Source organism: Ursus americanus, chromosome 21 (assembly GCF_024610735.1).
Source record: "Ursus americanus isolate L20-20 chromosome 21, mUrsAme1.1.p, whole genome shotgun sequence".
NCBI lineage: Eukaryota > Metazoa > Chordata > Mammalia > Carnivora > Ursidae > Ursus > Ursus americanus.
Window position 1 is genome coordinate 46,604,517 of NC_142147.1, and position 23,389 is coordinate 46,627,905.

Genomic DNA, 23,389 nt, shown 5'->3' on the forward strand with positions numbered 1-23,389 from the left:
CCCACGAGGGAAACCATACATTCTGAGGGAGAAAGAGAGAGACAGACAGAGACACACACAGAGAGAGAGATTCTGCAAAAGGGAGACAACCTTGATTTCACACAGCTTTTCAATTCTGTTTCTTGTCCCTGGTGAGGCCCAGAGACCTAGCTCTTGCTTGGATTCTAAACCTCCAATAACGTTGTCGTTTTGCTTAAGTCAGCTTAAATGGATTTTATTTCTTGCAACCGAAATCCCTGAACAAAAACTTGGGAGCCATTAACGATGAGGTCCTGATCACAAGCTCTGGTGTAGAACATTATGAGAAATGTACCCTGAGCCTCAATATCTGCTGTAAGACATCGTCAGACATGTATTTCAAACCTCTGATCCTCACCGGGGGGCATGCTGGGAGATGTAATCCTAGCCCCAGATCTCTGCCATGGGGTCTCATGGGAGATGAAGTCCTAGCCTCCATTCCTGCTGTAAGGCATCATGGGAAATGTATTCCTAGCCTCCAGTGTCTGCTGGAGGGCATCGTGGTAGGTTGTAAACCTAGCCTCCAACCTCTGTGGGAGGCAATTATGGCAAAGGGGAAACTACCCTCAATTTTAATTGTAGAGCAGCTCAGGAAGTGCTATCTTGGCCTCATCTCTGCTGTAGGGCATCATGACAGATACAGCCCTAACCAGTTTTTGTTGTAAGATACTAAAGAAGATGAGATCTTTCCTTCCTTCCGTCCTTCCTTCCCTCCTTTCTTTCTTAATTACCTGCCATGTTCCAGGCATTATTCATCTCGGTACTGCGAAGACAGTGGTAGCGAACAAAAAAGGTCTTGCCCTTTATGGAGATTATAGTGGGGCAAGTTAGCAAACTACCAAACAAATGACTATTCCCAGTAACCGTTGCAGCATAGCAAAATGCCCCAAAACTCAGTGGTGTGAAACTATAACCTTTTTATTTTACGATTCAGTGGGTCAAGAATTTGAGTGAGGCACAGCAGGATTGGTACTTATCTGTTCCACAATGAACTGGGGCCCAAATGGGCTCGCTGGGACAGCTGGAGGCGGGTGGGATGGTTCATATGGGGCCATATATCTGAAACCTTGGCTCTGGCTGCTGGCTGGTGTTGTGGATTGAATTGTGTCCCTCTCCCCCACAGTATATTGAAGTTCTAACCCCTAGGACCTATGAATGTGACCTTATTTGGAAATAGGGTCTTTGCAGATGGGATTAAGGTGAGGTCACACTGGATTAGGGTGGGTCCCTAAATCCAGTGAGTGGTGTCCTTGTGAAGAGAGGAGAGATTTGGAGTGGCACAGCCACATTCACTGAGAAGGCCACGAGAGGACAGAGGCAGAGATGGAGTAGCGTGGCTGCCAGCCCAGAAACACCAAGGATTGTCAGCAACCCCCAGAAGCCAGAAAGAGGCCAGGAAGGATCCTTCCCCAGCGACTTCAGAAAGAGCGTGGCACTGCCAACACCTTGATTTCAGACTTCTAACATCCAGAACTCTGAGAAAATACATTTCTGTGGCTGGAAGCCACCCAGTTAGAAAGTTGGTAGTTACAACAGCAGTCCTGGGAAACAAAAACAGCTGGGCTTCCCGACTCTCCTGTGTGTTACGACTCTCCTGCTGGGGTTGTGACGTCTAGGGCCGCTCCTTCGCCCACTTGTCTGGTGTCTGGGCTGAGATGGCTGGAACATCTGGGGGCTCTCTCCCCACGTGGCATCCATGCAAGAGTAGTGTGGGCGTTCCCGGAGCACAGCAGTCTCATCATCACAGGAGGATTTTGACATGACAGCTGGCTTCCCCAGAGCCAGTTTCTTAAAGCCTGGGCCCAGAACGTGGCATGGCATAACTGCCACCACATTTGATTGGTCAAAGCAGCCCCAGAGCTACTCACATTCAAAGCAGTGGAGATACTGGGGCCACCTCTTTAAGCCACCACAGCGACCCTCGGTTGTATGTGATTTGAGGAGGTCCTAAAAAGAAACCCTGTCCCTTCCCTGACCCCCAGTATTATGGAAGATGTCTTATCCTTTTTTTCATTAGCCATAGGGTCCTGGGGAACGTAATTTTGTCTCTCGGGGCTTGCCTCAGCAAATCATAGGAAAACATGAATTCTTCAATATTGTGTCCCTAGAGTGCCATTGAAAGGAGAGTTCTGTCCTTTTCTCAGTCAGTCTGAAGGCATCCTAGGAAAAAGAGCCCAGCCTTTCTCTCCTGCCACCAGGGCATCAGGGGAAATGTAGTCCGTCCTGATTCCTCACTACAGGGCCCCCAGGGAGTTCTGGCCATCAGATTATCCCTCCCATACATCTCCGTCTCAGAGCCCCCTAGGAAATGCAGATACCTCTCCTTAGAACAACAAAGTAGTCTTGACCTTTGGAGCTCAGGAGAAGAGATGGAAGGTGAGTGCTTGGGTGAGTGAGTTGGAGCCCAGAAATAGATGTGGAGGTGGCTTAGGATGGAAGCGGAACTGCTCCCCAGGCTGGGGCCCCCAATGCCTGGGTCCTACAATGTGACCCCTAATTCTAGGAGCTGGACAAAATGTGCCCCACCCCATTCATCCTCCCAGAGAGATGCTACAGAGAAGGGAAGATCAGGCCTTGTTCACTGGTACAAAAATCTTTATTTAAAGTATAAAATATTAAATAAAACAAATATTAATTAATAATAACACCAATGGTACAACAATGCTAACATAACAAGACCTCTCCTGCTGGCCTGCAGTTTCTCCAGTTTTCTTCCCCTGGTTCTGCAACTCTGTGAGGCAGCTGGGAAAACTGAGACCTAGAGAGGACAGCACACTGGCCCGAGGTCACACAGCAAGTCTGCGGGGCTGGGAGCTGAGGGGAGGGCAAAGGGCTCCCCTGGATCCAGCCAGGGAAGGGGGAGTGTGGGGGGTCAGGTCCAGAGGAGAGTGCCTCCCCACAGTCTGGCAGTTATAAGCAGGGTGGCTGTGAGGCTGAGGTGGGCAGGACCAGGCCGGGGGGCACTGCCCATGCGGGGCTGGCGATCCTGGGCTGGGAGGTTACACCCGTTTCCAGTACAGCATGAGACGTTGAGATGAGTCAGGCTGAAGGCTTCAGCCACGTGGAGACTCTGGCACCATGACGGGGTCGCACAGCCTCGTACTGTGTAGTTCGGGTCGCCCAGCCCTGAGGAAAGAGAAGACTGCGTGAGACTCCCAGCTCCTGGCGTCCACCTGCAGTGCTCACTGGGTGACCTGCCACCTTGTGGTGGACACTACCTGAAGAAAGCAGCAGTTTCAAGTGTGGTCCCTCAGACCCTTCCGAGGGAACCGAGAAGTCAAAACTATACTCATAATAATGCTAAAGCATCATTCGACTTTTCCATTCTTATGAGTCTACAGTGGGGGTTTTCCAGAAACCCTGGGACATGTGATCTTGCAGCCGATTGAATGCAGAAGCCGATATGAGGATCCAGCTGTCTTCTATTAAGCCAGACATGAAAGAGATTTGCAAAATGGTAGAAGGAATGCCAGTCTTCTTGTTAAACGTTTTCATTTTGGAAAATGTCATTTTTTTAAAGTAAAAAATGTTATGTTCACATGGAATGAGGTTTTATTTTATATTTTTATTTTAAACTAATTTATTTTAAAATAAATTAATAGGGGTGCCTGGGTGGCTCAGGCAGTTAAGCGACCGACTCTTGGTTTCAGCTCAGGTTATGATCTCAGGGTTGTGAGATCAAGCTGGGCCTTGTGCTCCATGCTGGGCATGAAGCCTGCTTAAGATTCCCTCTCCCTCTCTCTCTGCCCTTCCTTCCTCCACTTGCAGGATCGCTCGCTCTCTCTCTCTCAAAAAATAAATAATAAATTAATAATGACTACATCTCTTAAAATATCTCAGTTTAACTTTAATGCAGTAAATATCTATAGATATAACTGACACAAGAAATAATTTTTAAGAGCACAAAGGAATTTTGAGATGAAAAGGTTTGAGAACCGCTCTAACAGAGAGACCTGCCCAGGACAGTACAGGATGGAAGACCGCCATGTTCTCAGGAAGTCCCACCCCACTGTGGGAAGTCCCTCCCCCAGAGAAGTCCACATTTCTGTGGCTGGAATGCCCATCTTAATGAAGTCCTAGTTCCTGATGACGCTTTGGACCCTCCTGAAGGATGTCCTACCTTTTCCACAGAAAGACCCAGCTCCGTGAAGTCGACTTATGGCCGACAACCCGCCACCCACAAGTATCCTCTCGCAGCATCTTAGAAGGGCTCACCATTAGTGCCTGTGGCTTCCAGACATTGATTCATTGAGCCTCGGCAGGCGGTCAGGGAAGTCTCTTCTGAGGAACATCCATGGGTGCTGTTCCCCTCACAGCTGTAACACTCGAGGCCATTCAGAGGCAGGTTTTGAAGCTCCAGGACTTGGGAGAAGACAAGTGACACAGAAACCAAGGAAATTAGTATGGGGGTGCAGGCAGGTGGGGTGGAGGGCTGTCCTTCCTTGTATTACCTCCCCTAGAACTGTCAACTTGCAGCCAGAGATGTCATGGAGCCACCTTGTGGTCAGGCGTTGGAACAGCACTGTCTTGGGGGGGGGCGCTTTTTTTTTTTTTTTTTTTAAGATTTTATTTATTTTTTTGAGCTAGAGAGTGCCAGAGAGCACAGCACGAGCAGGGGGAGGGGCAGAGGGAGAGGGAGAAGCAGGCTCCCGTCTGATCAGGGAGCCAGATGTGGGACTCAATCCCAGAACCCTGAGATCATGACCTGAGCTGAAGGCAGACGCTTAACTAACTGAACCACCCAGGCACTGCTTCTAGGGTGTTCTTTATAGAACCTGTGAGAGAAATCCCACCTCACTGCTCCTCCTGAGCCCCTATCTGACCAGGCACTGGGCGAGCAGCTGTGGAAGACGCAACAGTCCCTGTCCTACAGCACTTACCACTTAGAGCTACACTATCCAATATGGTAGCCACTGGTCACCTGTGGTTGTTTACATTTACACTGAAATGAATTCGTATTAAGTAAAATTCAAAGTTCAGTTCACATTTCAAGGGCTCAATAGCCATATGCTATATGGACAGTACAGATATAGAACATTTCTATCACTGTGGAAAGTTCTGTTGGGCAGTACTGATTTATAGAGACAGAATAACACCAAGGAGCGAGATGATGGTGGAGGGGAGGGACAGGGAATGTTTCCCTGAAGACGATACTTTGAAGCTGAGACCTAATAAAAGAGAAGTAGCCAGCCAGGTAAACTCTTGGGGGAGATGTGTTTCTGGTGGCGGGTACTGCATGTGCAAAGGCCATGAGGCAGGATGGAGTTTGGTGGATGCGGAAACTGAATGTAAAGCGTGAGGCAGACAGGTGCTGGACTACACAGGACATAGGATGGTCTTTGGATTTTATTCTGAGAGCAAGGAGTCGCTGCAGTGCCTGAGGAAGGAGAGTGACGTGCTCTGGTTTACATTTTTAAGAAAGCACTCTTGCTGCTGTGTTGAGCACTGGCTGTAGGAGGCAGGAGTGGAAGCAGGGGGACCAGCAAGAAGGTTATCACAACAATCTAGGCAGGAGCTCCCGGTGGTATGGGCCAGCAGCGTGGAAGGATTCAAGGAAGTATAAAGCATGGGTCTTGGTAAAGGTTTGATGGGCTCATTCAATTTCCATACAAGCCTTCTTTGAGGAGGGGCTTTCAGAGGCGACGGACACCTAGAGAGGAGGGGTGGCCTGCAAGTGAGGGGCAGAAGCCTGGGTACACCTCCCTGCCCCGACGCCCAGCCTCATGCTGCCTGGTTCCCTTGCCCCTCACCTGGGCCCGCATTGCATTTGGTGGTGTTGCAGCACTGCAGGAAGTGGAAGGTGTGGTTGTTATGGAAGCCGGTGGGGCCTGGGCAGCCCGGAAGTTTGCCACAGCCGCGGGTGTGGTGCTCATCCCTTGGACTGCCTGTCGGGGGCAGAGGAGAGAGGTCAGATTGTTCAGGGGCTGACACTGGCTTTGCCCACCACCACAACAGTCATTTGCCCATTTCCTGCCTCACTGTTCATTATAGGACCTTCATTTTATCTGGAGCAGCCATATATCTAGGCCAAAAAACCCCCCAAAAACCAACCACATTTTCCAGCTTCCATAGGTATAATCATGTGGCTAAGTTCTGGCCAATGTGATATAAATAGAAAAGTGTTATGGGATTTCCAGAAAGGAGAACCCTCACAAAAGGAGGGGTGCCTATTTTTTTGTTCCTTTTCCTCTTTCTCCTTCCTGAAACTTGGACATGAGGTTTGGAGCTCTGGCAGCCATGTTGGACTATGAGGCAATCTTGAGAATGGAAGCAATATACAAGAAATGAGAAGGCATCTGGGCTCCTGGGGCTGTAGAACTGTCCTAGTGGCCCAGGACTTCCTAGCACTAGACTTCTTGTGCGTGAGAGAAGTAACTTTCTACCTTGCTTAAATCCTTGTTATTCTGGGGTCCTTGTTGTTAAGGGCAGCCTTGGGGAGGAGCAAAGCAGGGGGGAGGAGCTGCTGACAGGTTGGAGCTCACCTTCCAGGCTCCGGTGGGTCACCACTTCCACGCACTGTTCTGTAGGGTTGCGGCATTGCAGGCTCTGGTCCCAGCCCCTCTCACAACTCAAATCTGATGAGGCGCAGGAAACACATTCGAGGTAACGGCTTCGGATTCGGGGAAAGGTGGGAGGCCGACCTGTTTGGGGAAGGGCAGAAGGGTGAGACGCCATGGGGAGAGTTTCGGAAATCTAGCTCCCTTGAAGACTCACTTTAGCATCAACTCCTCCTTATCTCACCCTTCAGCCAATCATCAAAGCCCTGCCTATCCCACCTCCTGAATCTTTCTGGCATCCATCCCCTCCTTTCCAGCCCCACGACCAGGTCAGAACTCCTTCAATACCAGGTTCCTCCCTGGCCTCCTGGTTTCCATCCTTGCCCCCAGCCCCACCCAGTGCATCCCCGCATGGCCCTAGAAGGATGTTCTAATACTCAAATCTGAGCCTACCTCTGCTCTGCTCAGAACCTCTCCATGGCTCCCCAGTGCCCTCAGAATAAAATCCAAGCTACTTAGCGTGGCATTCAAGGCCCATCAACCTCTGGGTCCCGGCCCCCTCTCCTGCCTCATCCCCCTCCACTAGCCCCTCAAACTCTACTTCCCATGACTTCCCACAGTCCCTGAACGTACATGCTGACTGGCATCCAGCCTTTGCCTAGAACACGCTCCCCTGGCTCCCTACTTTCCCTGTCTCCTCCTACTCATTCTTCAGGCAACATCTTCTCAAATTTCACCTCCTCTAAGAAGTCCTCCCTGACCTCCCTCTGGGCTCCCCAATCCCAGCCACACGCACTCTGGATCATTCCCCTGTCTGACTGGACTCTGAGCCCCAGGAGGTAGAGCCAAGGCTGTCCTGATCATTACTGTGTCCCAACACAACCCGGCACAGGGCCAGAGCCAGAGAAGACATTCACTAAATATTTGCTAAATGAATGAATGAATGAAGAATTGCTTAAAACCCTGCTATTGTTCTCTGTGGTAGCCAACCTCTGAGACGGCCCCCAGTGACCCCTGTTTCCTGGTACACACGCTCAAAGAATAGGGCTGACCTGTGTAGCTAATGGGATATTGCGGAAACGATGGTGTATGACTCCCGCGCTAGATCATAAAAGGCATCGAAACTTCTTCCTGGCTCTCTCTTGGATTACTTGGTCTGGAGGGAGTCCAGCTGTCATGTGGTTAGAAGACTCAAACACCCCATGGTGAGGTCTACGTGGCGAGGAACCGAGGCCTTTGTCCAAGCTACGGGAGGGGACCATCCATGTGACTAAAACTCCCTTGGGAGCCTTGGGATGACGGCAGCTCCACTGTCATCTTGATTGCAACCTCACGAAAGATCCAGAACCACCTACTTAAGCCACTTGCAGATTCTTCAGAATCTGACCTTCAGAAACTTCATGAAATAACACATGTTCATTTTTGTTTTAAGTTCTGGGACAATCTGTGATGGGGTGATAGATAATTAATGCACTACCCGATTGTGTCAGGGATCCAAGCCTCGCTTGACTGATCTGTGATAATACTGCCTCTCATTACCTGCTGGTCCAAGCCAAGGGGCTGAATTATTTTTCCCTGGAAACACTAGAGTCATTCCTCCGGCCAGGTCTTGGCTCACACCACTCCGGAGCCTGGCATGCCCTCCCCTTCCTGACCCCAAATATCCAAGTTGAGTTGGGGCCAAGTCCTACATAAGGGAGAGGGCTGTCTCAGCCACTCTCTCAGCTGGCAGGCCAGCTGTTGGAATTTGGTGAATCATTTACATCAAGGCCAAATCTTCCCCAACCCCGAAGAAAAATAATTAAAATGCCAATGACCCTTGTCTTCTCACATGAACTTCCACGAAAATGGAAACATGGATTGCCATCACCACCATTATACCGTCCTCGTGTCCCCTAGTGACCTGTTCTTCTTATGTTGCTCTTCTAAATGTGGGTCACCCTCAGGGTTCTGTCTTAGCCCCTTTTCTTTTTTTTTTTTTTTTTTTTTAAAGATTTTATTTATTTATTCAACAGGATAGAGACAGCCAGTGAGAGAGGGAACACAAGCAGGGGGAGTGGGAGAGGAAGAAGCAGGCTCATAGCGGAAGAGCCTGATGTGGGGCTCGATCCCATAACGCCAGGATCACGCCCTGAGCCGAAGGCAGACGCTTAACCGCTGTGCCACCCAGGCGCCCCAGTCTTAGCCCCTTTTCATTTCTCATGGTGCACACCCTCTCCCACGGGAATGTTATCTATTGACCTGGCTTCATTTCCACGTGTCTGCTGGGAACTCACTGCAGGCAGGACTTCCTCCGAGCTCCACACCTGTACACCCAACTGCCTCCTGGAGAGGCCCTCTGGCTGTCCCTCAAACACCTGAGTCTCTACATGCCCCAAAGGAAGCTCTCTATCTTCTCCATCTTCTCTAAATTGGTCCTTCTCTTCTGAATTCCATATCTCTGCGGTGGTCCCATTCAGTTCCCCGGGGCAGAGACCTGGCAGGTTCCTTGATCCTCCACATCTAGGCACCAATCTGGAGACTTCTCCTGGCCTGACTTCTAGTTCTTTAATCCTTTTGCCCCACTGCTTCTGGTTAATATTAAGCACATCTATTGAGTTCTTAATCTCAGTCACTATTCTTTGTTTTCTGTTTGACTCTTTTAAAAAATGGACTCTACCTTTCTGCTAAAGTTTATCCTTTCCTCTATTTTTTTGGACTATATTGATCGTGGCTATTTTAAATGTTCCTGTCTAATAACTCCACTATCTGAATCATTGCAAGTCTGTTTCTACTTTTGGATTTTTCTCTATGTTTCCTGTTAATTGGTCCATTCAGTTTTCTTTGGTGTACCTTGTAAGTTTTGATTAGATGTCAGACATCATAATGAAAATTTGGAAAGGCTCTAAATAATGTTCTTTTCTTCCCAAGAAGGTCAGGTTTTCTTCCTGCTGAAGATCAGATGTAGGCATTTTTAGGGCTGGTCTCTTTCAGTTTTGCCCTTACGCCTACGGTATGGTCTCAGAGGAAAGCTTGGAGTGGTTACCAAGGCCTCTCTATCGAACTTGGCAACTTTTGTTTCCTCAGCATCATATGCCTGCTGGAATCCTTGTTCAGTTCTGTAGCTTCCCAGATACTATTTTCTGCTGAGTTTCTTGGAGTCTCACCCTGTGCATGTACAGCTTGCCAATGACTTAAAGGAAATCTGCAGATTTGGGGACACCCTTTTCTGTGGTTCCATACATTCCCAGCCTCTACCTCTCATTTTCCAGACACTCTGGGAGCCCTAGACTCTAACCCCTGTCTTCTCAGTCTAGCAATGATCTCTCTTATTTGGGTTATATCTCCCCTTTGCAGCAGTGATTTGGAAAGTGCACTCAAGCATAAAGCCAGCTTCCTGTATTTCTGTGCTTCCCTTATTTCAAAGATCGTAGCAAACTCAAGTTCCTCTCTTCATTAGCTGCTCTCCAGTGACCTCAAGTAATTGTTTATAATTTGCCCGGCTTTTCTGGCTGTCACTGGCAGATTAAGATACGTGTGACTCCATCATGACCAGAACAGCAAACCCACCCCCTTGTCTAATCCACCAGTAAGTTCTGCTCATCTACCTGCTACATAGTTCTTAAAATCCACCCACTTCTCTCCATGTGCATGGTTGACATTCTAATGCAATCACTCTCTTCTTCATCTGGACCACCTCACCCACCTCCAAGGTGGACTGCCCTCATCTACTTTCCCTCCATCATTGCTTTCGTCTGAGGTCAGAATAATTGGTTTAAAAATGCAAATCTGATCATGACACTCTCTGCTTACAACCCTTTTATGACTAAGGCGTCTGGATGACTCAGTCGGTTAGGTGTCAGACTCTTGGTTTTCGCTCAGGTCATGATCTCATGGTTGTGGGATTGAGCCTCCCCCCCTCAACCCGTTGGCTCCACATTCAGTGGGAAGTCTGCTTGAGATTCTCTCTCTCCCTCTGCCCCTTCCCCCACTCATTGTGTGTGTGTGCTCTCTCTCTCTCAAATAAATAAATCTAAAAAGCAAACAGACAAACAAACAAAACTCAACCCTTTTATGACCTCCCCCTGTTGCCAGTATGGTCTATATTCCTCACCACAACCTAGAAGGCCCCATGTAGTATGACCTTGCCAATTTTGCCAGCTCCTCTTGCCCTGTTTTTTCTTTCCTCCAGCCATACTACTTTCAGCCACCTTTGGGCCTTGGTGTCTGTTGCTTTTCCTAGAAAACCCTTTCCACTGTCTTTTTAACAGTCTGATTCCTGCTCATCCCTCAAGATCCAGCTTAGTTGTTGTTTTCTGTAGGAAAACTTCTTTGACCGGAGTCCAGTATCTCCCACAGCTCCTACTCTTCATTCATCCCAGCCCTGATCACTCTGTCCTCTGTTTCCCTTATCTCAGGCCTGAATATTCTGGACTGTGCTTCCCAACTACAGCTCTGACCCCTCTAAGACCAGGGGGTCTCATGGTCCTGACCCCTCTGCTTGTGCTTCCCCATCCTGGCTCTGACTGTAATCTGAGCAGTCACTGTCTGGTGATGGGTCTGTCACCCCCACTCCCACCCCACTGACTGTAAGCCCCTGGTAAGGCCCAAAGCTGTCTTGGTCACTTCTGTATCCCCAGTATCACATAAATACAGGATGTGGTTTAACCAACTATTCCAGTAATCACAAGTAAGGTAAAATGGCCTTAGAAATGGGGCTAATAATCGCTTTATCACTTATTACATTACTGAATTGATAGCTGTTGCCTCAAGCTTGCTGGTAAACCCCTGACCACTCCCAACTCTCTCTTTAGAACCCTATGTCTCCAAGATCCATCAGCTAAAGAGGGGGCTCTAGGAGTATTCCAATTGGTCAATGCCTTCTGCATTGACTGATATTGTTAAATCTTCTGAATATTATCTAGGATTCGAAGAATTACTTAGACTCGACTATCAGTGTTTTCCTTAAGCACATCTAACAGAAAGCTAAAGCCAGCGTCCCCTCTCTTGTCACTTCCTTGAAAATAAACATCTGATTCAGTCTCCACCTACAGACGAAAGTTTGAGGTCAGCATGGATGAACGAGAAATGGTGAAAACATAGGTGCTATGCTTACTGATGTCATTGGGACTGGCCTGGCCTTAACCAATTTCCTTCCTCGCCAGGCCCAGAAAGAGGAATCTACAAGCATGACTATGCAACATGGATCCGTTGCTTCCCACCCTCTCCTGTGGGAACTGGAGAACCTGAGTCTTTCTAAGTCTTTTTGTTAAACCGGCATTTGAGAGTTGGGGCTGGTGGGGACAGGATCAGGAGAATGATGGTGGCAGGGTCGGGGATGGTGAGGGCTGCCCAACTCACCAGGGATGGGTCGGTTGCACAAGTCAGTCCCGCACAGGGTCTCCGTGAGAGTGATGATCTGCATGCCTGTCCGATAGCTCATGGTCCTGTTCCTCTTCTCCGGGTGGGCACAGCCTCTCTCCACCACCTCCAGCTCTTCACCTCCTGTGAGGAATAGATCTTTGTCACCCCAAAGGCAACCCTGGGTCCAACCAGCGTCTGACACTCTTGGTCCTAAGGTCACCCACTTCTGGGGCTGATCCTTGCCAGGCCTCTTCTCTTGGGTCCAGCCGTCTCCCCTCCTCGCCCTCCCACCACAGGGAGCCTACTCTCTCTTAGTGACCCACTATGGCTGAGGCCATCTGGATCCATCTACCCCTCCCTCCCAGCTTAGTGATTTTAGCAGGGAGATGCCTCTAATAGGACTTTTTTAAAGGAAAATGTTACAGGCTTCCCAAAAAGCATAAGAGAATGATACAATAAATACTGTGCATTCATCACCAAATTTTATAAAATATTAGAAAATTTTGCTGTATTTGTTTCAGATATTTTTTTCGAAGAACTTACATTTAAAAGATAGAGTTAACACCTCCTGCCCACTCCCCCAAATCCCATTCCCCTTATGCCCTGTCCGGAAGCAACCACTGGGGTAGGTAATTCTCACACTAGGTACGCATCATAATGTATACTACTATTTCTTTATACATTATTTATGGCATATTGTTAAATACTATTTATATTAAAGCTGTCATACCATGCAACACGCTTTTTTCCCCCTCAACCTGATGTTTTTGAGACGTATCCACTTTAATACCTACAGCTCAAATTCCTTCATTTAAACTGCTGTGGAGCATTCCATTGTGTGATTACACCATCATGTTTTTCCTCCACTGATCGCTAATCCATATCACCAACATCACCGCTAAGAACATTCTTATACATGTGTCCCTGGGCATGTGTGTCCAAGGTTCTCGGGGGTTTCTATATTCCTAGAAGTTGAACTGCTGGCTGGAGGGTATGCTAATCTTCATCTGTACTAGAGACTTCCAAATTGCTCTGTGCAGCGGATGCACGAATTTATCCCCATTAACAGGGTAGCTCCACGTCTCGCCCATCCCAGCATTGTCAGATTTTTAAATGCTTGTCCCTCTGGTAGGTATGAAAGAGGGTCCCCTTGTCTTTTTTTGTTTGCATTTCCCTGATTACTGGTGAAATACGTTTTCTTGGTCACTTGCGTTCCCTGTCATGCTGTAGCGGGGGAGCTCACCTTCCCATATGCGCAAGATCGTGGTCCTGCAGAGGTCCTGGTCACCGGCACACTCTTCCACCTGGCACTTCCCGGTCCTCCAACACAGCATGCACTGTAGGCTCCAGGAGCCTGGGGAGAAAGAGGGAGGAGAGGAGAGATTGTTACAGCTCCGAGCCCTCCTTCATGCCCCAGTACCAGGATCAAGTCTCTAGGCCTTGTGCACTCAGGTTCGCGCTCCCCATTCTGCCCACCTCTCACCTCTCTGCTCCAGCCCTGGGTTCGGGTCAGCAGTACTTCCGGTCTATCTCTAAACCCCTGTTTTCTCTACAGTCCCTAAGCTAAAGTTCTATCTCCTCCCACAATCCTTCCCTAAAGTCCCGCCCTGGCTCATTTTCCCTTGAATTCTGTTACAGTGCCAGGCCTATCCTGAGTCCAATCCCCACCCTCTCCGTCCATCTGAATGTTCTAGCCCAGCTCCAATTTAGGTCCTTTCCCCCATTCCACCGGCCCTCGGTCTATTCTATTCTGCTTCGAAAGCTCCCCTAAGGGCATTCTACCCTCACCCACCTGCAGCTGATCTTCACGTTCTACCCCAGTTCCCAGTGACCCTCACTTACTATCCCCCCCCCCCCTTTAATGCCCCCAGACTCTGCTCCTTTCCATAGCTTCTCCCCAACGTTCTCTCCCGCCGCTGATCAGCCCAGGCCAAAGTTTTAACTTCGCCCATCAGCCCACGGGAAGTTCTAACCCCAACTGCTGTAGCCTCCCCCCCCGCCCCAGGTTCTCTCCCCTCACCCAGCCCCTCCCCCAAGTTTCTCTCCAGGCCCCCAGCTCCTCCCCCGAGATTCTCGCTCCGCCTACTAACTCTCTCTGAGGCTTTAGCCCCGCCCACTCTCCCCTCCTATGGTTATAACTTGGCCCACTAGCCCCGCCCCAACGCCTCCCCTGCTGGGGTCCATTCCCCACCCCAAATTCGCAGTCTTCTGGGGTCATTACTCATTCTTGGCCACGAAAGATCCGGAGACCTTTCCGGGTTATTCATGGTTGAACCGCCCCTCAAGCCCCTGCTCCCCCTTCCCTGCCCCGCCCTGACTCAGTTCCTTCTCAATTTCCTCTCGCAGTTCAACCCTCTCCCGTACACTTCCCGGGAAAGGAGTTGAGAGGGTAGCTAGGGTATAGTGAAAGGGAAGGGTCCTCCAGCGACAAGCCCTGGACTCCCCAGCCCCTGTCTCTGCGACGTTCGGCCTCTCTGTTTAGATCTTTTGTAAAACGAGGCTTCGTTCTCCGGGTCTTTCAAAGGGGCTGGGTCGGGGCGGGGGCGGTGGGGAGCCCCGACCGAGCGCGGAGAGCTGGGGGACGCCCCTGCGGGGCCAGAATCCCACTTACTCAAGGACGGGATGTAGGTTACCTCTCTGAGCCTGTTTCCTTCTCTGTGAAACAGGGTTAAAATAGCTGTGGCCGTCCAGTCTGAAATCGCAGGGCAGGAGCGTAGAGGAGCGCCTGGAGTACGGAGCGCACTCCTTCCGCGGCCGCTGCGGCGAACTACCTGCGCTCGACTAGTATTTCCTGAGCCCCTCCTGCTGGCCTGGTACTACTGTGCTGTGCGGGGCTGCAGGTGGCTGGAGGATTATTATGTGAGGGGAAGGGCTGGGGACTGAGCCCCCCTCCTCCAGCTCATCCGCCTCTGAGCCCCCCGCCCCTCCCCCTCTTCCCTGCGGTCAGGACCCAGTGCCCAGCGCAGGGGTTTGGACGCCCAGGCCGTACCTGGAATGCAGGTCTGAACCGACAGCAGCAGCAGCGGCAGCAGCAGCGGGCGGCCCATGTCTGGCAGCAGCTCCTGTCCGTGTGGCTTCCCCCACCTCTCAGTCTGGCCCGGGGAAGGAGACAGTTTTGTGCCCCCGGGGCTCCTCCCAGAGATTTTGCGAAAGAGCTAGTCAGCCCCAGAGGCGTGGGTGCTTCCCCCTCCTCCCCCATTCACCCCTCCTCCTCAAAAACTTCCTTTGCCAGGGCGCGGCCAGCCAGGAGGAGGGGGGATAGGCTCTGCTCTGACTCATGTGGCCGTGGTCACAGCTGTCTGCAGGCTGCCGAGGTGCTAACTCAGTGGCCTTTCACAGCTCACTTCCCAGAGCAGGAGTCCCAGCAAGAGGCAGGGCGGGCTGACGGACACCCCGCAGCACCAAGCGAAGTCCCCGTGGCCGCAGCTGGCGTCGCGGACAGACAGCGCCAAGCGATGACTGCCATTATCCGGCACGTCTTCTTAGTGTTGCCCAGGATCGCAGGGACGCAGATGTGCGGCCGGGTTCGTGGGCTCCCAGCAGTCCCGACCCGCCGCCGTGGACTTTAGCCGCGGGTGCTGAGCACGCCCCATGGCCTTCCTGGGCCTTCTTGTGCTACTGTAATTGAAATGAAATAGATTTTGTTTCATGAAAAAAAACAAAAAACAAAAAACCAAACAACCCAACAAATTCCCGTTCTCCTTCCTCCTGCTATGGGACCTTGGGCAAAGGACCTCAGCACTCTGATTAAAGACTTATCCTGATGGAATCAGAGAGGGAGACAAACCATAAGAGACCCTGAACTCTAGGAAACAAACAGGTTGCTGGAGGGGAGATGGGGCGAATCAGGTAACTGGGTGATGATGGGCATTAAGGAGGGCGCTTGATGTAACGAACACTGATGTAATTATATGAACTGGTGAATCCCTGAACTCTACCTCTGAAACTAATAATACACCATATGTTAACTAATTGCATTTAAATAAAATTTAAAAAAGTTGTCCTCATGGGACATTTGTGGCTGATCATTAGCTGTTGTTGGGATTTTTGCTAGTTTTGTTAGGAGGGATAATGGTGGTGTGGTTATGTGGGGAAATGTCTTTATCATTAGAGATGCACACTGGAATATTTGGGGGTGAAATAATATACTGTCTCTAATTTACCTTCAAACACTTCAGCCAAAAAATAGACATTGCTGTTATGAAAATGGTTTTGTGGTTATGCGGGAAATTGTTCTTCGTTTTTACAGACACTCACTGAAATATGTAGAGGTGAATGTCATGGATGTCTGCATTTACTTTAAAATGCTTTAGGAAAAAAGAAAGGCAAAGCACTTGTGTCAGTTACATCAGGGTAACTTACATGCCATTCCGTCTCCTTTTTCTGTGTGTTTGTAAAGGTCCTCATTAAGTTTTTTAAAAAGTAAAATAAAATGTAGAGGTGCCTGGGCGGCTCAGTTGGTTAAGTGTCTGTCTTGACTTCTGCTCAGGTCATGATCTCAGGGTGGTGAGATGGAGTCCCCACTGGGTTCCGTGCTGAGCATGGAGCCTGCTTAAGATTCTCTCTCTCCTGGGGCACCTGGGTGGCTCAGTCGTTAAGCGTCCGCCTTCGGCTCAGCCATCAAGCATCTGCCTTTGGCTCAGATCATGATCCCAGGGTCCTGGGATCCAGCCCCACATCAGGCTCCTCCGCTGGAGGCCTGCTTCTTCCTCTCCCACTCCCCCTGCTTGTGTTCTCTCGCTGGCTCGCTCTCTCTGTCAAATAAATAAATAAATAAAATCTTTAAAAAAAAAAAAAGATTCTCTCTCTCCTTCTCCCTCTGCCCACCTACCTTCTCCTCACGTATGCTCTCTCTCTCATTTTCTTAAAAAAAAAAAAGTGAAATAAAATGTAAAAGATAAAATCATCTAGTCTCTCAGTCTCTGCATGCTTCTGACCCATCAGAGCAATTTAATGCAGGTGAAAATGCCTGAAACAGTTCCTAGCCCACAAAAAGGGTTCAACAAATTCCTTCAGCGTTTACCAAGAAGCTACTCTGTACCAGGCACTGGTCCAGGAGGAGCTGGGGACACAGCAGGAAACAAATCAAAGTCCCTGCCCTTGACAATGAAGAGTAAATATGTGTTATTTAATCTATGGCTGTCAGGCAGCGATAAGTAAAACAGAGAACAACAAGTCAGGAGGCAGGAAGTACAAGGGTATGAGTGAGGCATGGTTGGTTTTAGGTGGGGTGAAGCTGTCTGGCTTCCCCGAGCAGGTGAAAGTTGAGCAGAGGCTGAATGTGGTGAGGGCAGAAGTTGGGTGGATGATCCAGGAAGAGTTCCAGGGAGAGGCAACAGCCAGTGCAAAGGTCCTGAGGTGGGGGTGTCCTGATGAGCTCCAGGAACAGCAGAGTGGCCAGTGTGGCTGGAACAGAATAGGGGAGAGAGAGGACAGCAGGCAGTGAGTAAGTTGTAGCTACCCCTACCACTATAATAATGAGTATAGTATTGTTCTTACTGATTCATTGAAGACTAAAGGTAATAATTTTAAGGTAAAATAAGAAAAGTCCCAAAGAAATTCTCTCTTCCAAGAGGAAGTAGAGCCTAGTGTTTAAGACACGGGGGCTGGCACCTGACTGGGAGGGTTCAAATTCCAGCTACTCACCGCTGTGTGGGCTTGGGCAGGTTACTTAACCTCTCTGTGCCCCCTGCTCCTTCACCAGTGCCTCTCTCCCAGGGCTGGTGTGCTGCGGGCATAAAACAATGCACCCAGGTGCTTGCCACCGTGCCTGGCGTGACGTACGTGCTCCCTAAAAGCCGCAGGCCTAGACTACTCCTTGGTTACCCTGGGCCAACAGATGTCTTCCCTTGCGAGCCTCGGTTCCCTCATCTGGAAAGTGGGGCCCCTCTTGCGGTTGGCGTGAAGACCGACTGAGGTGGGGAAATAGAAAGTCGGGGTGTTGGTCCCGGCGGGCTTGCCATCCAGCTTCCTGGCAGGATGACCTCACTGCTCTGAGGTCATCCCCCTCTATTTGTTTTTTTATTTAAAGAACGAGGGGAATATCTTGGCGCTCACCCAACCCCACTGCTCTAGTGTCTCAAAACCCGTCTGCTGTTTCCCTCCTATCTGTCCATCCGTCTTTCTTTTTTTTTTTTAAAGATTTTATTTATTTATTTGACAGAGAGAGAGACAGCCAGCGAGAGAGGGAACACAAGCAGGGGGAGTGGGAAAGGAAGAAGCAGGCTCCCAGCGGAGAAGCCTGACGTGGGACTCGATCACTCGATCCCGGAACGCGGGGATCACGCCCTGAGCCAAAGGCAGACACTGAACGACTGCGCCACCCAGGCGCCCCTCCAGCCGCCTTTTTTCTGTTTTGGTCTTTTTCTTTGTCTCTGTGTCTGTTTGTCTCTCTCAATCCCTCTCTCTCTTTCTCTGTTCCTCTCCCTCTCCCTGTCTGTGTCTCTGTATCTATTTTTCCTGTCTCTTTCTGTCTCTCTCTCTGCTTCTCTCTTTTCTGTCTGTCTCTGTTTTTAGTGTCTCTCCAGGCCTGTCTTTCTGTCTCTCTGTCTCTGCCTCCCTGTGACTCGTTCCCTCTGTCTCTCTCTCAGGTGACACACACCTGTGAGGTCCAGTGACGTGTCTCTCGGGAGGGGGCGGGCAGGAGGCTGGGCCCGTGCACAATCCCAGAAAAGCGGCAGGAATGTCCGCTCTTTCCTCATGACTCACCTGGGCCTCGCCCGGCTCCTACCTGCCTGCTGGGTCCTGAGGGAGGCCCACAGGTTTCGGGGGCTTCCCCGGGCTGAGGAGGGGGAATCTCATGCAGAGTCAGACAGGGAGAGAGATCCAGAGAGACAGAGAGGGAGAGACAGCAAGAGAGAGAGAGGGACAGGTGGGGGAGGGGGCAGAGACCACCAATGAACTGACTCCAGGGCAGTCAGAGAGGGAGAGAGATCTCTCCACCTGAGAGAAGAGCAGAGACGGTGAGAAACAGAGGGCCAGAGACAGAGGCAGAGGGAGTTGGAGAGAATGACCCCTGATGGCCCTCAGAGAAAGCAAGTAGAGACACAGAGAAATTGAGCACGTGAGAGCACATCCATCTGGGACCCTCCTTAGCCTCCTGCCACCTGCCTGAGGAGGGGACCGCCTCTGGCCTGGCTGTGGGCGGGGGCGCAACTACCACCATTTCCTCCCCAGCTCCAGGGGACACTGATGTGGCCTTCCCATCCTGGCCCGGCCACCTCCCAGATGCATGGACGTCTTTTCTCAGGGCCTCCCTCCACAAAAAAAAAAAGGGGGGGGGACAAAAGAGGAATCTCCCCCAGGGAGTGAAAGAGCTGGAAACCCGTCAACTCCACACCCCTGTTTCCCCATTTTCCAGGCAGAGAAAATGAAGCCCAAAGGGGAAACTTTAAACGAGGCTCCCCAGCTCACTTTTATTGAGTGCTCGTGCTCTGCCCGGCACTGTTCTGAGTGCTTTCTCTGGATACGCTGGCGCAGTCTCACACTATCCTATTTTTTAAAAGATTTTATTTATTTTTGTGTGAGAGAGACAGAGAGAGCACGGGCGGGGGAGGGAGGGGCAGAGGGAGACGCAGACTCCCCACTAAGCAGGGAGCCCGATGTGGGGCTCCATCCCAGGTCCCCGGGATCATGACCTGAGCCGAATGCAGACGCTTAACCGACTGAGCCCCCCAGGTGCCCAACACAGGAACCTATTTTACAGTTGAGGGAGCTGAGGCTTAGCGAGGCTCGGTCGGCTGAATACTGGCCCCCAAAGAGCTCCAGGTCCCAAGCCCTGGAAACTGCGAGTGGTACCGTATGTGGAAAAAGGGTCTTTGCAGGTGTGATTCAGTCAAGGATCTCAAGACGGGGACAGTATCCTGATGATCTGTGTGGGCCCTCCATGTAATCATAAGTGTCCTTACGGAGGGAGGCAGGGGGCATGTTTGACTACAGACAGAGGGAGGAAAGCAGGGTCAGAGAGACAAGACCTTTGCCACTGGTTTTGAAGGTGGAAGAAGGGGCCAAGAACAGAGGGATGCTGGGAGCGCCGCTCTAGCTACTGGAAAGCGCAAGGTGACCCTGCCACCTAGAGTCTCGGGAGGAAGTGCTGCCCCACTCACACCTTGATTTTGGCCCCTTAAGACTCATTTTCGATTTCGGACGTCCAGTGCTGTAGGAGAATACATTCCTGCTGTTTTAAGCTGCTAAAGGATGCTCATATGTTACAGCGACCGCAAGAAAGGAATATAGGAGGCGAAGCCACTTGCCTGTGATGGCCTGTGGGCATAGAGTCAGGATCCGGACCCAAACAGTCTGGCTCTAGGGCCAACACATGCATAACTATCACCCCGAGTGTTGCAGCTCTGGGGAGACAAGAGCCAGGAGCTAGAAGCCCCCAGGCCCTTTCCACACGCTCCCAAACAGGTCCCCTTGGCCACGCCTCCCTCTGGCTTCATGGGGTGGAGCTGACTTGGGAGAGGAGGGGATCCAGAGGAGAAAGAATATGTGCAAAGAAGAAAGGTTTCCCCGTCTCTCCAGCCCCTTGCAGCTCAAGTTCCAGCACTAAGCTGCAGTAGCAGAAATCATCATTGCAATTCAAGCACTAATGTCGCTGATATATAAAGAGCTTTGTTTAAGGGTTGAATGTGTCCTCCTGCACTTCCCCAAACCCCGCCCCCAGACCAAAAAAACCCAATAGAGTGAGAGAGAGATGTTGAAATCCTAATTTCTAGTACTCAGAATGTGACCTTACTTGGAAATAGGGCTGTTGCTGATGTCACTGGTTAAGAGGACGTCACAGTGGGGTAGGGTAGGCCCTTAATCCAATGTGTCTGCTGCCTTCCTGAGAAGATGGCCGTGTAGGGGACGCATGGCTGGCTCAGCCGGTCAAGTGTCTGACATCAGTGACGTGTCTGCCTTCGGCTCAGGTCACGATCTTGGGGTCCTGGGATCGAGCCCCACGTCGGGCTCCCTGGTCAGTGGGGAGTCTGCTTCTCCCTCTGCCCCTCCTGCCCCCTGCCCTTGTGCTCTCGCACGCTCTCTCTCTCTCTCTTGCTCTCAAATAAATAAATAAATAAATAAAATCTTTTAAAAAATAAATTATTAAAACAAGAAAGAAGATGGCCATGTGAAGACAGAGATAGGGAGGAGGCCATGAGGTAGTGAGACCAGAGACTGAAGTTAGGGAGCTGTTGGCCAAGGAAGCCAAGGATGGCCAGCAAAACCACTAGAACCAAACCCGGACGGGTTTCAGAGACAGACATCCTGCCCACACCTGGGTTCTGGATTCCCAGGCTCCAGACGTGAGACAGCACATTTCTGTGGTTCTGAGCGGCCTGGTCCGGGCGCTTTGCCGCGGCAGCCATGGGAAATGCACGCAGCTCCCATGAATCAACAGAAACAGCACAGGACAGAAGAGGAAGCACGAATGACTCGTATGAAAGTCGCCTACGAAGCTATTTGCGTCAGGGAGCTCGTGCTGGGTTACACCACCCAGAAACGCATGACGCCTCAAGGTTCTGGGGGTTGGCAGGGGCCTGGCTGGTCGAGGTTGGCCTCCCTCGTAGGTCCTAGCCCGGCTGGCAGGGAGGCCCAGAGCCTCCCCCTGCGTGGTCCTCCCTGCTGCAGGAGGCAAGCTCATTCCCACAGTAGCAGAGGGGTCCCAGCGAGGCGGGGACGGCGATCCAAGCCTGGCTGGGCGTCGAGGGGGGTGGAACAGCTTCCATCTCTGGTTGGCGTGAGCTACCCGGAGTTCAAGGCCATTGGCGTCCTGCCACGCCCCTTTCACCTGCAGGCTGGTGAAAATGCAACAGTGGGATGACACCCAGAGTCGGTGAATCCGGTGAATCTGAGCGGAAGCAGACACGCCCTTAGGCAGCTGGTGGGACTGTGAGCTTGTACAGTCCCAGGAAGGGTGATTCTGCAATTGCTCCCCAAACTGACAAACGTAGGAAAGCCTTTTGATGTGTAAAACCGCTTACCACTTGGGGAACTTGGCACACGTCTCAAGTGATAGCAGCACAAAGCTCTTCATTGCAACATGGCTTGTAACAGCCCGCCATGGGAAAACGCAGAACCCCACGAAGGTACTTTTATCCCCAGGGGCGGGGAAAGAGGAAGCTGCAACTCAGGTTGCATTGTTTTCAAGCGGAGGATTTTAGGGGCAGAGCAGGGCTTTCCCTTATGCTGCGGTTTGCACATGCGACTGGGGTGCGGAGGCCCAGAGGCCTGTCTGTGTGCAATGTAACCCCTCCCACGGCCCCTCACCTCCAGGTTTCAAATTAAGGGCAAGGACACGTCCTTTGGTCCTTTGCCTGCCTCCCTACCCTTCATACACTTCACCTCGTGTTTGTGTGGCTCCCAGCCTGTTTGCCCAGCCTGAGTTATCAGCTGACCTTTGAGGAGCTGGGCTTCTAGTTGCAAAGCACCAAGAGCTGCTCCCTCCTCCCAGGCTCCAGACTCCACACCGGGTGGGGGACTTACTTGTTCCCTCTTTGTCCCACTTCGCCTGGACCCAAGAGCTCTGGGTCCACCCGGGAAGGCGGTGGGCCTTCTCCCTAGATGTGTCCCTGCCATAGCACCCCACAGGAAAAGCGACCCCCAGGCTCCCACCTCCTTTAGGCACAAGCTCCTTGATTGTACCCGCTGATCGAGCCCCCCCCCCACGGAAGTCTGGGAAGCCCCGACAGGCCTGCGACTGCCCTTGGACAGGTCCTTTCTCTTGTTTGGGATCTCTCCTCTGAGCCAAGGGGAGAGGCCAGCCCCAGCCTTGCCCGGCGCGCTGCTGAAGGATGGTGACAATACAGGGCACTTCCTGTCCTCAGCGGTCTGCATACATCAACTCATTTAATCCCCACAGGTGGGCCTCTGACACAGGTGGGCCTCTGACACAGGTCCTCCTACTTTCCTTGTTGGACGAATGAGGACACTGGGGCTCTGGGAGGTGACTTGACTTGTCCCAGGTCACCGAGCTTTAAGTGGGCAGAACTGGAACTTGAACCCAGGCCATCTGGGTCCAAAGTGCTCATTCTCTTCTGGATGGGGGTGTGGTTTCCTTGGAGTCTGAGCATCACTAGCACGAACGAGTCCTCCAACACGCACACAGCCGCCACGTACCCAGCATCAGCGGTAGGCCCTGGGGCCAGTTCAGTGGACGGATGTACTGAGGACCAAAGCAAGGGAAAGGATAGCCCCAGAGTTATACCTCAAAGGCGAGGCAGGTGGGGAGTCAAAGCAGTGAAGGGGTGACTTTGACGGAGACCAAGCCCTGGGGTGCTTGAGATCAGCTTTATTCCCATTGAACAGATGTGCAAATCAAGGCTGCATGTCTAGTGCACATTTAGTCCGAGGCGGGGGCAGGAGAGAAGTGCAGGCCTCCTCTGGCTGAGGCGGGCCATTTTCCAGGGAAGGGTAGGGGACTGTCTTCCCTCCTCCTTCTCGGTGAAGCCCGCCAGTCAAGTTTGAGAGGCCTGGGTTCCAATCCTGGTTATGCCAATGTCTTCACTTTGCAGCTTTGCAGTCGGGCCTTCGTGACTCTGACCTTGGTT

General features: G+C 51.2%; 1 protein-coding gene across 1 annotated transcript; it reads right to left on the reverse strand.

Moving 5' to 3' along the window:
* Positions 1–2,592: 2,592 nt before the first annotated feature.
* Positions 2,593–15,364, reverse strand: PLAUR (plasminogen activator, urokinase receptor). The gene is made up of 7 exons (XM_045772902.2): positions 14,848–15,364; positions 13,102–13,212; positions 11,856–11,999; positions 6,501–6,659; positions 5,769–5,903; positions 4,234–4,380; positions 2,593–3,144 (listed from the first exon to the last, which is right to left on the reverse strand). The coding sequence occupies exons 1-7, from the start codon at positions 14,903–14,905 to the stop codon at positions 2,891–2,893; spliced, it is 1,008 nt and encodes a 335-aa protein (XP_045628858.1). The 5' UTR covers positions 14,906–15,364; the 3' UTR covers positions 2,593–2,890.
* Positions 15,365–23,389: the final 8,025 nt, after the last annotated feature.